The sequence below is a fragment of the Lithobates pipiens genome, unplaced genomic scaffold, assembly GCF_037356315.1.
Source record: "Lithobates pipiens isolate NorthernLeopardFrog02 unplaced genomic scaffold, aLitPip1_a1.2 Scaffold_22, whole genome shotgun sequence".
Lineage (NCBI taxonomy): Eukaryota > Metazoa > Chordata > Amphibia > Anura > Ranidae > Lithobates > Lithobates pipiens.
In genome coordinates, this window is record NW_027507784.1 from 57,333,607 (window position 1) to 57,348,045 (window position 14,439).

Consider the following 14,439-nt stretch of genomic DNA (forward strand, 5'->3'; position numbering starts at 1 on the left):
CATTTATTGTAAGGACACATTCACACCAAATGCGCTGACAAGTGTTGAACACCACATGTCAGTACATACGCTTTGAAAAATCAATGTATTTCCCTAGGAGCAGGTGACACCAGTGTTGCGCTGATGTACACTGCCCTGAAAACAGAAAAAGAATAACACGCACTACTTTTTTCAGTGCAACAATATAAAAGTCAACACAATCAGTTGAGGTTTTCTTTACAAATAAAGCTTTGTAAATTGAACGAAAGCCTGCCAAGCAGGTGACAACCTTCTATGGGCATCTCCAAGCAATGGGAGTGGACCCCTTCCAGATCTCACAGCGTAAATGGCTGAAGTTTGTACCTGAGCTCTCGGAGGACTGGGATGAGGCCACAGAGGTAGGTTTCCAGGATATCATTAGCACTGCGGACATTAGGGTACAATTTAAGTTTACACATCACTTGCACTATATACCTGCCAGACTGGTTAAAATGGGGTTGGGCCCTGATATTGGATGTAACACTTTTGCTGCTGACTTCTTTCACATGTTTTGGACATGCTCTGGCCTTTCCGGATTCTGGAGGGAATTGTTTCAAATTCTTTTAGAATATATTCATTCTCTCTCTCATTCTCTCTCTCTCACACACACACACACACACACACACACACACACACGTGAAAGGGGCCGCTTTTGTCCGGTGTCATTTTTAGCGCTGTAGTGCCTGAAAAACACCTCAGTGTGAAAAGGGCCTCAGCCTGACCAGCAACACCTGATGACTCACATGACCCGGGTAAAGAAAAATTAATCACTGCAAGTGTGTTTTCAAAGCCTGCTCCGTGTCCCACAGCTGCCTTCTGGAAGCACCACATGCTTGGCTTACACACCTTAAAATAAGCTGGGTGTGCGCCAGAGCATCCTGTGCGTGCGCTGTCCCAGTGGAACTAGCGTGACTGTATTCGCATATGACCCGAATCTTCGCGTGCACAGATAGAGGCTATGGCAAAGCCGGATGCACCATGGCCACCAAACAAACTGCTGAGCCCAACGGTGCTCTTGCTTACGCACGTGCGCCATCATACAAAGCGAACCAAGGCGAAATGGAGCACAGTCGTGCGCCATCATACAGCTAAAAAAAAAAAAAAAAAAAAACAGCCAGACACAAGCAGAAAAGGTACACTTTGCAAACACCCACAGCTAGCCCAAAACTCCTCCGTATGGTCACCGCACCCAGGTGTCCAGCTTTTAGCTAATTTGACTGATTGTTACAATAACCGGAACACATATAGGGGTAATATAGGGGGGATCACTTCTTGTCTGAAGACCTTTGCTCTACCAGTGTCCATTCACCTGATGATGAAGTATAACCCAGCAGGTAATGAATATTAGCCTGATTCTGTATCCCATGATGTATGAAAAAGAAATGAAGCTTTTCCTCAAAACTCTAAGCATGTTGAAAGTGTATGGAGTTAAAGTGGTTGTGTACTCAATTTTTTTAACTTTTACCTACATGAAAGCCTATAATAAGGCTTACCTGTAGGTAAAAAAAAAATCTCCAAAACCTGTACGGTTTAGGAGATATTCCCCTCGGTATGCGCCGCTGACTGCAGCGGTGCATGCGCACAAGGGGGTTCTCGGCCTGAAAATCCGGCAGTGGCCGACCGGCCGGAATGAAATCTCCCGCGCGCATGCACGGGAGTGACGATATCGCGGCTCCGGCCACTCACAGCGTCGGAGCCGCGATACCCGGAAGAAATGCAGAGGGAGCATGTCAGCTCCCTCGGCGTGGATCGGGCCAGATGTCGGGGCCTCGTTCTAAGGTAAGTATTTCATAATGAGCTAGTATGCGGTGCATACTAGCTCATTATACCTTTTGCTTTGCAGGTTTAAAAAAAAAATAAAAAAATTTGTGGGTTTACTACCGCTTTAAGGGGGTTACCATGCTTGCAAGATCAAACCACAAAAAAATGATATGCCACGCTATAAGTTACTTTTCCATTACTGCTGAACTCTTTATGCTGTATTCGTACATTCATAGTTCAGGTATTTCTTTTTACGTCACATTTTCATTCCATTCAATGAAGAAGCACACACGTGTTACCCTTATGTGAAGACAATTCGTTTTCTTGTGCCATTTATCATGAGCGAACCCGGCACTGAAGAGGAATGTCTGGAAAGCGTAAAAAGTCTGACAGAACAGATTTCTCATCAACCAGTTGCGGACTGTGTTAAGATGACACATTTTCCAGAAATCTGAGTGATAAGGGATGGGGGGGGAAGCTGAAGCTTTCAATTTCTCCTCTTTGTTTGCATTGAGGGGACTCTGTCTCAGTAAAAGACAAGTGGCTAAAAGAAAAGCACCAACTAAAACATTTACATTTTCTGGCTTCTTAAGGGAATACCAGTGCACAGCGTTACCATATTGTACCCTATACAAGTGAAATCCTCAATGAATGCTTAAAGACAAAACTATCATGGATTTTGGTTAAATTTTATTGTACGGTCTTGTCTAAATGTTTTGGTGTCGTGTGTTTATGTGTAAATGCGGCGGTCTGCAGCTACACCCTCATACTGCAAAGCCCATTTTTTTTTCCTGCTTTCAACACATCAACTTCAGACACGTTTACTTGCTGCCTAATATATCCCACAAGGTGCCATTGTAACAAATTAATCAATGCTATACACTTAACCTGTCAGTGGTCATAATGTTATGGCTGAGCTGTGTATATATTTACTTAATTTGCTTGTCAAGGGATTAATTTAATGCATCACCTAAAAAAAAAAAAGATAGTGGCCAATTTCCTGGAGTACTGTGCTGTTGGGTCATTAAAGCCTACGTTTTTTTTTTTTTTTTTATAAAATCACCAGAAGGGACATTAACTACTTTGAGATCAGCAACATACCAGTACATCACTAGACTACAAGTGGTTATACCGAGATGATGCCGCAGCTGCTTTTTTCCTTTTAGAGCCGACGGTCGGCTCACTTGTAAAAAAAAAAAAAAAAAAAAAAAAACACAATCCTAGCCGCTAATCAGCTGCTGGATTACCTTTAAAATCAGCCTGAGTGGACATTTTTTCATGCGATTTGGGACAAACCGGTCGCACCAGTGTGAACGGGAGCTACATGGCATGAAACAGACATCATCTTTAAGCCCTGGTTCACACTGGAGCGTTTTGACATGCGATTTGACATGTCAAATCAGCGGGCAATTGTCAATGGCACTGTCCTAATGTGGGAAGCTGCACTGATTTCAAAGAGTCGTTTCTGTACTACTTTTTGCGATTTCGGCCTGAGATTTACATGGACAGATGTCTCAAACTCAAATCGCGGCCAAAATCAGAACTCGCACAGCTTCATTCTCGCAGCTCAGTGTGAACATGGGCTAAAGAGGAAAAAAAAGAAAAGCCTCAAATGGCCGTTTCACTTCTGTAGTGTGCATAAGGCCTTAAATGTTTGAGCGAGAGAGAGAGAGGTGCGAGTATATAGATATGCATGTATGTATAGAAAGGAAAAAAGTTTAAACAATAAAATTGACCCAAACTAAAAAGAAAAAAAAAAAAAAAAAAAAAACTTTGCTATAAGTATATAACACTAGTGGATATACAGGGCAATATGGAGATATAGGGGAAAGGAAAGGCACACAAATGTCACAGCAGGTTTATAAGAAATAAAAACATTATGCTGTTGGGTTCGAAGTTACAAGTGCAATTTATTTCTAAAGGTTTGTAAAAGGTGATTTTTTTTTTTAAATGAATCTATGTTATTGTAACTGTGAGGAAGTGTGGGCCAAAATACAATTCTCTGTATTTAAATATTATACTTTTATTGTTTTGAGATAAAATATTAAAATCTTCCCCAGCGGGCATAAATACTGCTCCAAGGTTATTGCCTCACATACTGCAAGTACCAGCTACATTCACACTTTGCTTTTCCTTTAAGATGTTGCTGTGGTTTTCTCTAGTCCTGATCTAACACAGTTACACTTCCCCACAATTACAGCAGTCATTTCTCCATTTAGCGCACAGCTTCTCAATTGGAACAGTCGCGCTTTTCATAGAAATTATACTAAAACCATTGTGTGGGAGAAAACCAAAAATACCAGTAAACCTCAGTTTTTCCACTATGAGAAGCAAACTTGGCAGAAAAGGTGGTTTGTTTTTTATTCTAGTGCCTTTGGTTAAACAAATTCGGAAGACTGCAGATCATTCTTTCATTACAATGCACAATGGGGTTTTGGTTGATCTTATCCAATGAAAACTCAGGCTGCGGAGCGCTAAGCAGAGACAGTCAGCAGTGTATTACATCAGGTGCAGATCAGCAAAAGCACTGGTCATCAAGTAAGATGAACAAGATCATTTTTTCCAAAAAGCCAATGTGTATTCTGCCATTTCCATCAATAACTATTTTAGAATCCACTTAAAATACTAAAAACCAGCTATGAAAATACAAGCATCAAAACGTATTAAAAGGTGGCCTTATAAAATGTAAGAACATGGGACACTGACCCCCCCTCTCATGGTTGATCCATTCTTTGCAAAAGTAGTCCTGTGCTGGCATTGGCAATGACAGGTCCACTTTATGAAAAGATCTGGGCCTATTAGCCCCCAGATCCCTCCCCTCTGCCCTCCAAAGAATTTGATCAAATCAAGATCAGTTTGATCTGAGGCTTCCACAAGCCAGCACTGGCTTCTTTACATGAGACCGAAGCCATAAGTGACAAAACCCTCGTCACTTAGAGTTTGACATCACAAAGTGAGAAGAACATCATCCGTGTCTCTCACCATGTCTCAGAAACAGGATACCATCGGTCGCCACCTTGCTGCGCTCCCTGATCGCTTTGGAGAGCCAATAAAAAGCAGCGGCGGTGGAAGAGGGTTACCCCCTTCCGCCACCTGTAAAAGTAATTGGAGCGATTACCAGCTTGAGAATTGCTGGCTGCAAAAAAATTACACCTCAGCCAGTTGCAATCTTCCAATCCAGCAACGTACGGGTTGCTGTTCAGCAAGTGGTAAAACAAATGAAAGGCAACGCGTTTGTGAATGCATATAAAAAAATAAAAAAATGTATTTTTTTGGAAATTATCACATATAATTGTTCTCAGCAGCAAACGGAACAGAGAGCTAGAGGTGAAGAAATAGTAGCACATTGGTCTTCCCAGTGAATGGCTGCGCGTGGGTGTGTCAGCAGAAGTTGAATTATTAGGGCAGACTAAATTCCCAGCACAGCCCAAAAACTGACCATGCTGTGCTCTCATGCCTAGTGTGGTCAGGAAAGCAGAGGGACTGGCAGAAATGCCAGAGATTTCACACAAAGGAAGCAATACAAAAAGAAGAGGATATTTTTTCATACAAGTACATTAGTACAGCAGACACATATTAGGACTATAAGGCTGGTCATAGACTGTTTGAATCTCGGCCAGCTCCTGCTGAATTGGCCAAGATTCAAACCATGTATGGGGCAAGGCTGAATGTACTAAGTTAATGGAACTTGGAACAACCAGCCTGACAGATTTTACATGCGATTTTCGCTACCCGTGGTTATATGAAAGAAATATGCTCCTGGACATGGCCTACATTAAATGTTGGGGAGACTTTTTTTTTTTTTTTTTTTTTTTTTTTAAATAGAGGGGAAGAAAAGCCTTAATGAGAGAAAAAAAAAAAAAAAAAAAAAAAAAAAACAGGTTATGGCCATTTTGTGCATGTGCCCCTACCACATCAATGACTCATTCAGGAAGAGATTTAAACCTCGGCTCACAAAACACGCGTGACAGCAAAAGTGTGGACTTTCATGTCCACACGCTACACACATGCGTCGCTGGGCAGCTGATGTTTCTGTGCTGAGAGCACACTCACTGCTTGCGCACAAGCTCTTGGTCCCAATCACAGCGATCGCCCGATCTTTCCTACCCCCCCCATGATTGAAATCTTTTAAAGGGATGCCGGGGGCCTGGGGGGGGGGGGGGGGGGGGTAAAGTATTACTCAGCAGCAGCATCACTGACTACACATTGTTGATATTTAGCAGTAGTGGCAGCCAATAGGGTCACAGTACACTGGAAGGATGAAAATGTTAGCATGAACAAGTGTACAGCAAAAAACATTGTCCATTTGCAGGACAGTAAACTGATTTTCTAGTTTGGGTTTATGCAGCTAAACATGAAGGTCCAAGAAAGCAGTGTGCACGGGGCCCATATTATACAATACTGCACTGTTCATAGCATGAGTACAGATCTGAACACAGTAAATTGTATGCCTCCGTTTATGAGCCGTTTTAGTGCTATCCATTAACAATAAAACATTCCTGTTGTCTTTTTGGTGTATTGGTAGCAAAGATCTTGCTATTTTTTACATCATATACAAGATATTTATAAAAGATACAACTGAAGCCAGGAGAAAGTGTGCAGCCAGATGAACAACCACGTTAACTAAACTCAAAGGACAACTTGGCCTTACCTGTTCTTTTACCGACGCCAAAATGTTTGTAGCGGTGGCTTCTGGTTCCATGCTGGTAGTGGGAGGAGCTTCTTGTGGGACTTTCTGTAGCCCCTCCTCCATCAAGGGAGTCTGCTCAGGAGCTGGCATGGCATCTAGACAATATAGAAAACCAGCTGGTAAGTAAAGCACAAACTTCGCATCCAAAACAACATTTGTCAACTACACGACAAAACAGGAGTTATCTTTTGGTAGATTTCACAGTAAATAATTGTGATGCACATAACATATATATATATTTTTTATTTTTTATTTTTTTACAGGAAATTTACCATATACAGCGATTAGAGGAAAAAGATTAAAAAAGGGAAGTTCACTCTATTTTCAGCGAGTATATATTTTGAGCCATTATGCTTGGACTTTTCTAAGCTTTGCAGGATTTTTGCAAAATTAACACATTAAAAATGGTTGTGCCCTGGTGTCAAGCCGGCATTGATCTGTGCATATTGTGGGGTAAACCAGCCCAAAAAAAGTAAATAAAACAACCCCAAGAACACCAGTCGTCCCAACTGTCATTCATCACTGAGCAGCCTAACCAGCATGTAAAAACTCTAAAGACAATACAAAGTTGTACTGTAAAGCTCTGTGCAAACAGTTGGCGCTATATAAATCCTGCATAATAATATAAAAATAGAATGTATGTACTGGAAACTATTACATGTGTTCAACACAGTTATCAGATAATACTTTGATATAATGGTTCTCTAGAGTGTGAACTTGATTGTTAAGTTGCAGTCACTGTGTATGAATTCGATCACCTCTGCCTCTCTCTTTACCTGTCACTTCCTGCTGCTATGCTTTCCAGGATCACAGTGCAATCACTAATGGGCGTTGTTTACATTTAAAACATCAGCCTTTAGGCCTCTTTCACACTGACGATCCGTTCAGGCCCGCCTGTCAGTTTTTCAGGCGGACCTGAACGGGTGCTCCATAGAGGTCTGTGGAGCGCCGGATGTCAGCGGTGACATGTCCGCTGACATCCGACCCGCTCCGATCCGAAAAAGTGTAACGGAGGAAAAAGCTATTTTTCCATCCATCTGCGGATCGGATCGGATGACGACGGGCACTGCGGTCCGTCGTCATCCGATCTCCCATAGGGGAGAGCGGCGCTGTGACAGGTCCGTCCCTGCGCAGTGTGCAGAGACGGAGCTGTCATCTCCCTGCTCAGCGGGGATCGGCGGAGTGATCCCCGCTGAGCAGACGGATATCCACGGGGCGGATCAGAACTGATCCGCCCCGTGTGAAAGGACCCTTACTTTTTCATTTCCAGTGGCTGTTGAAATTCCTCCTGCTACTTGCAAGTAAAGCAAATCGGCTGAATCATAAATAAAAGAGAAAACTTCTAAAAAAATAAATAAAATAAAAAGTAAAAAAGTATGCGTGCAAGAAAATATGCTGTTAATATCTGGATAATACCAAAGCTGGGGCAGACTTAGTTCTGTATGAACACCGATAACATGATGTAGTAGATGTATGCATATACACATATATATACACATATATATATATATATATATATATATATATATATATATACACATATATATATATATATATATATATATATATATATATATATATATATATATATATATACACATACACACACATTTTTAATCTGAATTATATGTGATGGATCAGAACACAATGCATGTGTGAATGTATTTACCCCCTTTGTTATGAAGCCCATAAAAAGCTCTGGTGCAACCAATTACCTTCAGATGTCACATAATTAGTAAAATGATGTCCACCTGTGTGTAATCTAAGTGTCACATGATCTGTAATTACATATACACTTTTTTTTAAAGGCCCCAGAGGCTGCAACACCTAAGCAAGAGGCACCACTAACCAAACACTGCCATGAAGACCAAGGAGCTCCTCAATCAAGTAAGGGACAATGTGGTTGAGAAGTACAAGCCAGAGTTAGGTTATAAAAAAAAATATCCAAATCGTTGATGATCCCTAGGACCATCATGAAATCTATCATAACCAAATGGAAAGAACATGGCACAACAGTAAACCTGCCAACAGTAAAAAAAAAAAAAAAAATGGCACATTTTGATTTTTCAAAAAGGCATGTGGGAGATTCCCAAAATGTATGGAAGAAGGTGCTCTGTTCTGATAAGACTAAAAGTTAACTTTTTGTCCAAAGAAAATGCTATGTCTGGTGCAAACCCAACACAACACCCAACGAACAGTGAAACATGGTGGTGCCAGAATCAAGCTGTGGGGATGTTTTTCAGCAGTAGGGACTGGGAAACTGGTCGGAGTTGAGGGAAAGATGGATGGTGCTAAATACAGGGATATTCTTGAGCAAAACCTGTACCACTCCATGTGCGATTTGAGGCTAGGACAGAGGTTCCCCTTCCAGCAGGACAATGACCCCAAACACAGTGCTAAAGCAACACTTGAGTGGTTTAAGGGGTTAACATGTAATTTGTGGGAAAAAAGGATATCAATTTTGTTTGGATACAGAAGCGCACGACCTCGCAATTGTCAGTTAAAGTGATGCAGTGTCAAATCGTATAAAAATGGCCTACTCATTGAGCAGCCAAATCTTCCAGGGCTGAAGTGGTTAAAGGACGGAGAATCCTCTACTGGAATCATGGTTTCTTTATTCAACCCGGAAACAGGAGGGTCCACCACCAGTGGACTCCATGGCAGCATCAGACTCAGATGAGAAACTGAGCAGGAGAAGGTGGAGGACGCTTCCTGACTGGCCTTTGCCCGCACACCACTTCCACCCAGGATATCAGGGACTCTAGGACCGCTGTCGGTGCATTAACAGGAAGCTGGGGTTCTGAGGGACCAGGAGCCCCCAAGAGAGGATCAGTGGGGCAGATGCGACCCTGAGGCTCCATGGATTAAAGGGAGACCGCACAAAAAGGTGTTTTGGCACTGCTATGGACATCCCCTACTAAAGGTGCTTGCTGGTAAACAGAAGGGTCCCCCAAGGGGACCAGATTGGAGAAAGCCGGATTGGAACACTTAGCAAGCTATGTGTCTCTCCTAAGTATGTATCCCGGGAGGAAGAAGGGGGGGCCCGGAAGCTTTGTAGATCATGATCCGCTTTGCCTGTCTCTGCACAGCTGTTAGTTTCCAGCATCGTGCCAGACTAAGGGAAAATGGCCACCGGCTGTGATATCACAGATGGTAGCCAGCCGAGGACCTAGCCAGACTGAGGGAAAATGGCCGCCGGCTGTGATATCACAGATGGTAGCCAGCCGAGGACCTAGCCAGACTGAGGGAAAATGGCCGCCGAATGCTGGCAGATCATTCCCAAAATCCACAGAAGCCTCTGCTGCCCCCTCTTCATTGGGACCCCCTCATCCGGTACTATACCCGCACTGGCACGAGCCCCCCAATGGACAAGATTAAGAAAGCTCTGTGTTTGTCGAACTAGAGAAATACTGATTTTAACTTGTAAGCAACAAATGTCAGAAAAAGGCTTAATCTAAGTGGTTAAACTGACCTCATTTACATACCGAAGTTCCCCCCTTTGATCTAAAAGAACCAAATTGGACAATGTTTCTCTTAACCTCTCAGCTGCTGAGCAATTCTGTGATTTAAAAATAAAATGCAGCCTGCCAAGTTTACTGACAGCTGCGAGCAGAGAACGACTCTGCACTGAATTGTGGAAATGCTGCATTAAGATCGAGAGGGGGGTTGAATTGAGATTGCTAATTTTTTTTAACGATTAATCGTGCCTCTCTAACATGTACATGAAGCCTAGTACACACAATCAGAAAATCACAATCTTGAAAAACACAATTTTCGAAGCGAACGTGAGATAATCTGTTAGTACACAGCTTTCGAGAGCCTACCAAGAAAGTTCATGTGAAATTGTCAAAATGAGACAAGCACAATTTTTTTTACTTGAAAGATACCAGAATGAATGATGGTTTGAGTACTACAGTATTCGTCTGGGGGGGGGGGGGGGGGGGGGGGGGGGGTAGAAGCGACCAAGACGGCTAATGCTGAGAAACGAAAGAATACATTACAATACTTCGTAAAGTTAGAAATTATAAATACTTCACTTTCGAATTTGTATTCTGTCTTAAGAGAATTGTTGTAGCCTCTTCATTCTCTATAGGAGACTAGCATGTAAAAAAATAAATAAACAGACGATCATCCGTCCGATATTCTCATGTTTACGAGACATAAATCTAATTGTAATGGCTGATGAACATACGTAATTAGGCTTCAAAATTAGCTGGATTTTTCTGCCAGTTCCTGGCAGAATGATCCGGTGTACACAAGATTATTTTAATACATCCATGTGCATGAAGCATTACACTGTGGTTGTACCTCATACTGTTCTGCGCTACAATTTCAAGTCAGGTCAATGAAACGGAGAACAGCTAAGGCTTCATATGTACAAGGGACTTTTTACAACCTCTCCTGAACGATTTAACTTGACAGATATGAACTGTTTAACCACTTCAGCTCCGGACCAATAAACACCTTAAAGTGGAGTTGCCCCCCAAAAAATAAAACTACTTAAAATTCTTAAAAAAAAATCAAAAAAAAATTATTGGCAAAAAAAAAAAGTTTTACTCACCTCTAAATACCGGTTGCTAGGGGGTCCCTCGTAGTCTGCCTTCTTCATTGCCCGGGCTGGTGACATCACTTCCCCTCGCGCCGCACATTCACCTGGGACCTGTCACGTGTCCCAGGTGACTGTACGGCGTATCACGGCGCCCTGCGCCGCTCGCGCATGCGCAGTGGGTGCCCGGCTGTGAAGCCACAGCCGGGTGCCCACAGTATGCATGACGGCGCCGCGAGCGGAGCGGGGAGCGAGGGGGGGGCTTCCTTCCCCCGCATCGCTGGAACCCGGGACAGGTAAGTGTCCGATTATTAAAAGCCAGCAGCTGCAGTATTTGTAGCTGCTGACTTTTAATTTTTTTTTTTTTAGGGGGTACCCCACTTTAAGGACCAGAGGTCTTTTTGCAATTTCGCACTGCGCTGCTTTAACTGTTAATTGCGCGGTCATGCAATATTGCACCCAAACGAAATTTGCGTCCTTTTCTTCCCACAAATAGAGCTTTCTTTTGATGGTATTTGATTGCCTCTGCGATTTTTTTTTTTGCGATATAAATGGAAAAAGAGCGAAAATTTTGAAAAAAAAAGATATTTTCTTCTTTTTGTTATAAGAAAAATCGAATAAACTAAATTTTAGTCATACATTGAGGGCAAAATTTATTCAGCCACATGTCTTTAGTAAAAAAAATGTCAATAAGCGTATATTTTTTGGTTTGCGCAAAAGTTATAGCGTCTACAAACTAGAGTACATTTTCTGGAATTTACACAGCTTTTAGTTTATGACTGCCGATCTCATTTCTTGAGGTGCTAAAATGGCAGGGCAGTACAAATCCCCCCCAAATGACCCCATTTTGGAAAGTAGACACCCCAAGGAAATTGCTGATGGGTATGTTGAGCCCATTGAATATTTATTTTTTTTGTCCTAAGGGATTGAATAATGACAAAAAAAAAAATAATTTTACAAAAAGTTGTCACTAAATGATATATTGCTCACACATGCTATGGGCATATGTGAAATGACACCCCAAAATACATTCTGCTGCTTCTCCTGAGTACGGGGATACCACATGTGTGGGACTTTTTGGGAGTCTAGTCGCGCACGGCACCCCGAAAACCAATCACCACCTTCAGGATTTCTAAGGGTGCAAATTTTTGATTTAACTCCTCACTACCTATCACAGTTTCGAAGGCCATAAAATGCCAAAATAGCACAAAACCCCCCCCAAATGACCCCATTTTGGAAAGTAGACACCCCAAGCTATTTACTGAGAGGCATGTTGAGTCCATGGAATATTTTATATTTTGCCAAAAGTTGCGGGAATATTACAAACTTTTTTTTTTTTTGCACAAAGTTGTCACTAAATGATATATTGCTCACACATGCTATGGGCAGAAGTCAAATTACACCCCAAAATAAATTCTGCTGCTTCTCCCGAGTACGGGGATACCACATGTGGGGGACTTTTTGGGAGCTTAGCCACGTACGGGACCCCGAAAACCAAGCACTGCCTTCCGGATTTGAATATAAAATGTTACCAAAAAAACCTGTTAGCGATGGCAGGGATCAGGCCTGACTCTGCGATCGCTGCAGTTATGTGTTTAGTGTTTTGTAAGTGACAGTGATCGATCGATACTGCACTGGGGTGGGCTGGGCAGAGGGGCAAAACGCAGGTGCTAGCAGGTATTTGGGCTGATCCCGCTAACAATGCGTTTTTTTGGAACCCTAAACTGCTGGGGACGCTAGTATAGATCTGATCAGATCAGATATTGATCTGTTCAGATTCTATACCACTACGGGAGGTGTATGCTTTGCGTGTGGGTGTTAGCGGTACTGGCACTAACCTAGCGCTGCCTGGGGCGACGCAGACCCTGACCCTAAAACCTAATTGATATCACCCGCCGGGTGATCAGGGGGTTAAACCTTTATTGGGTAATAAATGGTGGGTGCCCTGATGCTATAAAAAACAAACTAACCAGAGTCACCCGTAACACTTATACGGTGATCAGTGGTGAAAGGGTTAACTAGGGGCAATCAGGGGGTTCAAATTTTTATTAGGTAGTATATGGGGGTCCCTGGCGCTATATAAAAACCTGACGGGGAACCTAAATAACTAACTGGCTAACCAGCGTCACCAGTGACACTTATACTGTTATCGCTGGTGAAAGGGGGTGAAAGGGTTAACTAGCAGCAATCAGGGGGTTAAAACCATTATTGGGTAGTATATCGGGGTACCTAGCGCTATAAAAACCTAGCGGTGAACCTAAAAAAATAACTAGCTACCTAGCGACACTAGCGACACTGATGCAGCGTTCAGAAAAATTATCGCTTAGTGACACTGGCAAAAGGGGGTGAAAGGGTTAACTAGCGGAAATCAGGGGGTTAAAACCATTATTGGGTAGTATATCGGGGTACCTAGCGCTATAAAAACCTAGCGGTGAACCTAAAAAAAATAACTAGCTACCTAGCGACTGTAGCGACACTAATGCAGCGATCAGAAAAACGATCGCTTAGTGACACTGGCAAAAGGGGGTGAAAGGGTTAACTAGCGGCAATCAGGGGGTTAAAACCATTATTGGGTAGTATATCGGGGTACCTAGCGATATAAAAACCTGGCGGTGAACCTAAAAAAATAACTAGCTACCTAGCGACACATGCAGCGATCAGAAAAATTATCGCTTAGTGACACTGGCAAAAGGGGGTGTAAGGGTTAACTCTAGGGGCAATCAGGGGGTTAAATCTTTATTGGGGGGTGATAGGGGGCTACCCTGGACCTAACACTAACTGTCCTGACAGTTTTTACTGTCACAACTGACACTGAATGCATTGATCAGTAAAGAAATGATCAATGCAATCAGTGACACTGTGACTGGGGGGGGAGGGGGGGCGGGGGGGGGGGATCGGGGGGGGGGGGGGTTTGTGTGCCTGTGTGTACCTACATGTCAGTGTAGTGTTGGTGCACACTTACTATTAGTCTTCTCCTCGTAGTCCGGTCAAAAAGACCGCACCGAGGAGAATGACATCACTTCCTCCTTCCTGTGTAAACAATACACAGTGGGAGGAAGCTTCTCATTTGCCAGGAGCGATCCAGAGGGGGTGGCCGAAAACCAATGGCCATCCCCTCATCACGGAGCGCTCCTGGAGCGAACCGGACCGCCGCAGCCAGCGGGAGGGGGTCCGATCGGACCCCCCACCCGCTGGAAGGCAATCACGTACATCTACGTGATTGTGCCTGCCTGTGCCATTGTGTTGACGTACATTGTCAATACGGCGGTCCTGAAGTGGTTAAACGGTCACATTTAATAATTTTTTTTATATATATATATATATATATATATATATATATATATATATATATATATATATATATATATATATATATATATATATATTATATTATATATTATATTATATATTATATTATATATTA

At 42.7% G+C, this 14,439-nt stretch overlaps 1 protein-coding gene across 8 annotated transcripts in view; it reads right to left on the reverse strand.

Annotated features, from left to right (window-relative positions):
- Positions 1 to 14,439, reverse strand: part of PKP4 (plakophilin 4) — a 474,949-nt gene that overhangs the window by 318,154 nt on the left and 142,356 nt on the right. For all 8 annotated transcript variants that reach the window (XM_077447646.1, XM_077447645.1, XM_077447649.1 and 5 more), the window contains exon 2: positions 6,431 to 6,564. In XM_077447646.1, the coding sequence (XP_077303772.1) occupies positions 6,431 to 6,559 (129 nt within the window). In that variant the 5' untranslated portion in view covers positions 6,560 to 6,564. The remainder of the gene's footprint in view (positions 1 to 6,430; positions 6,565 to 14,439) is intronic.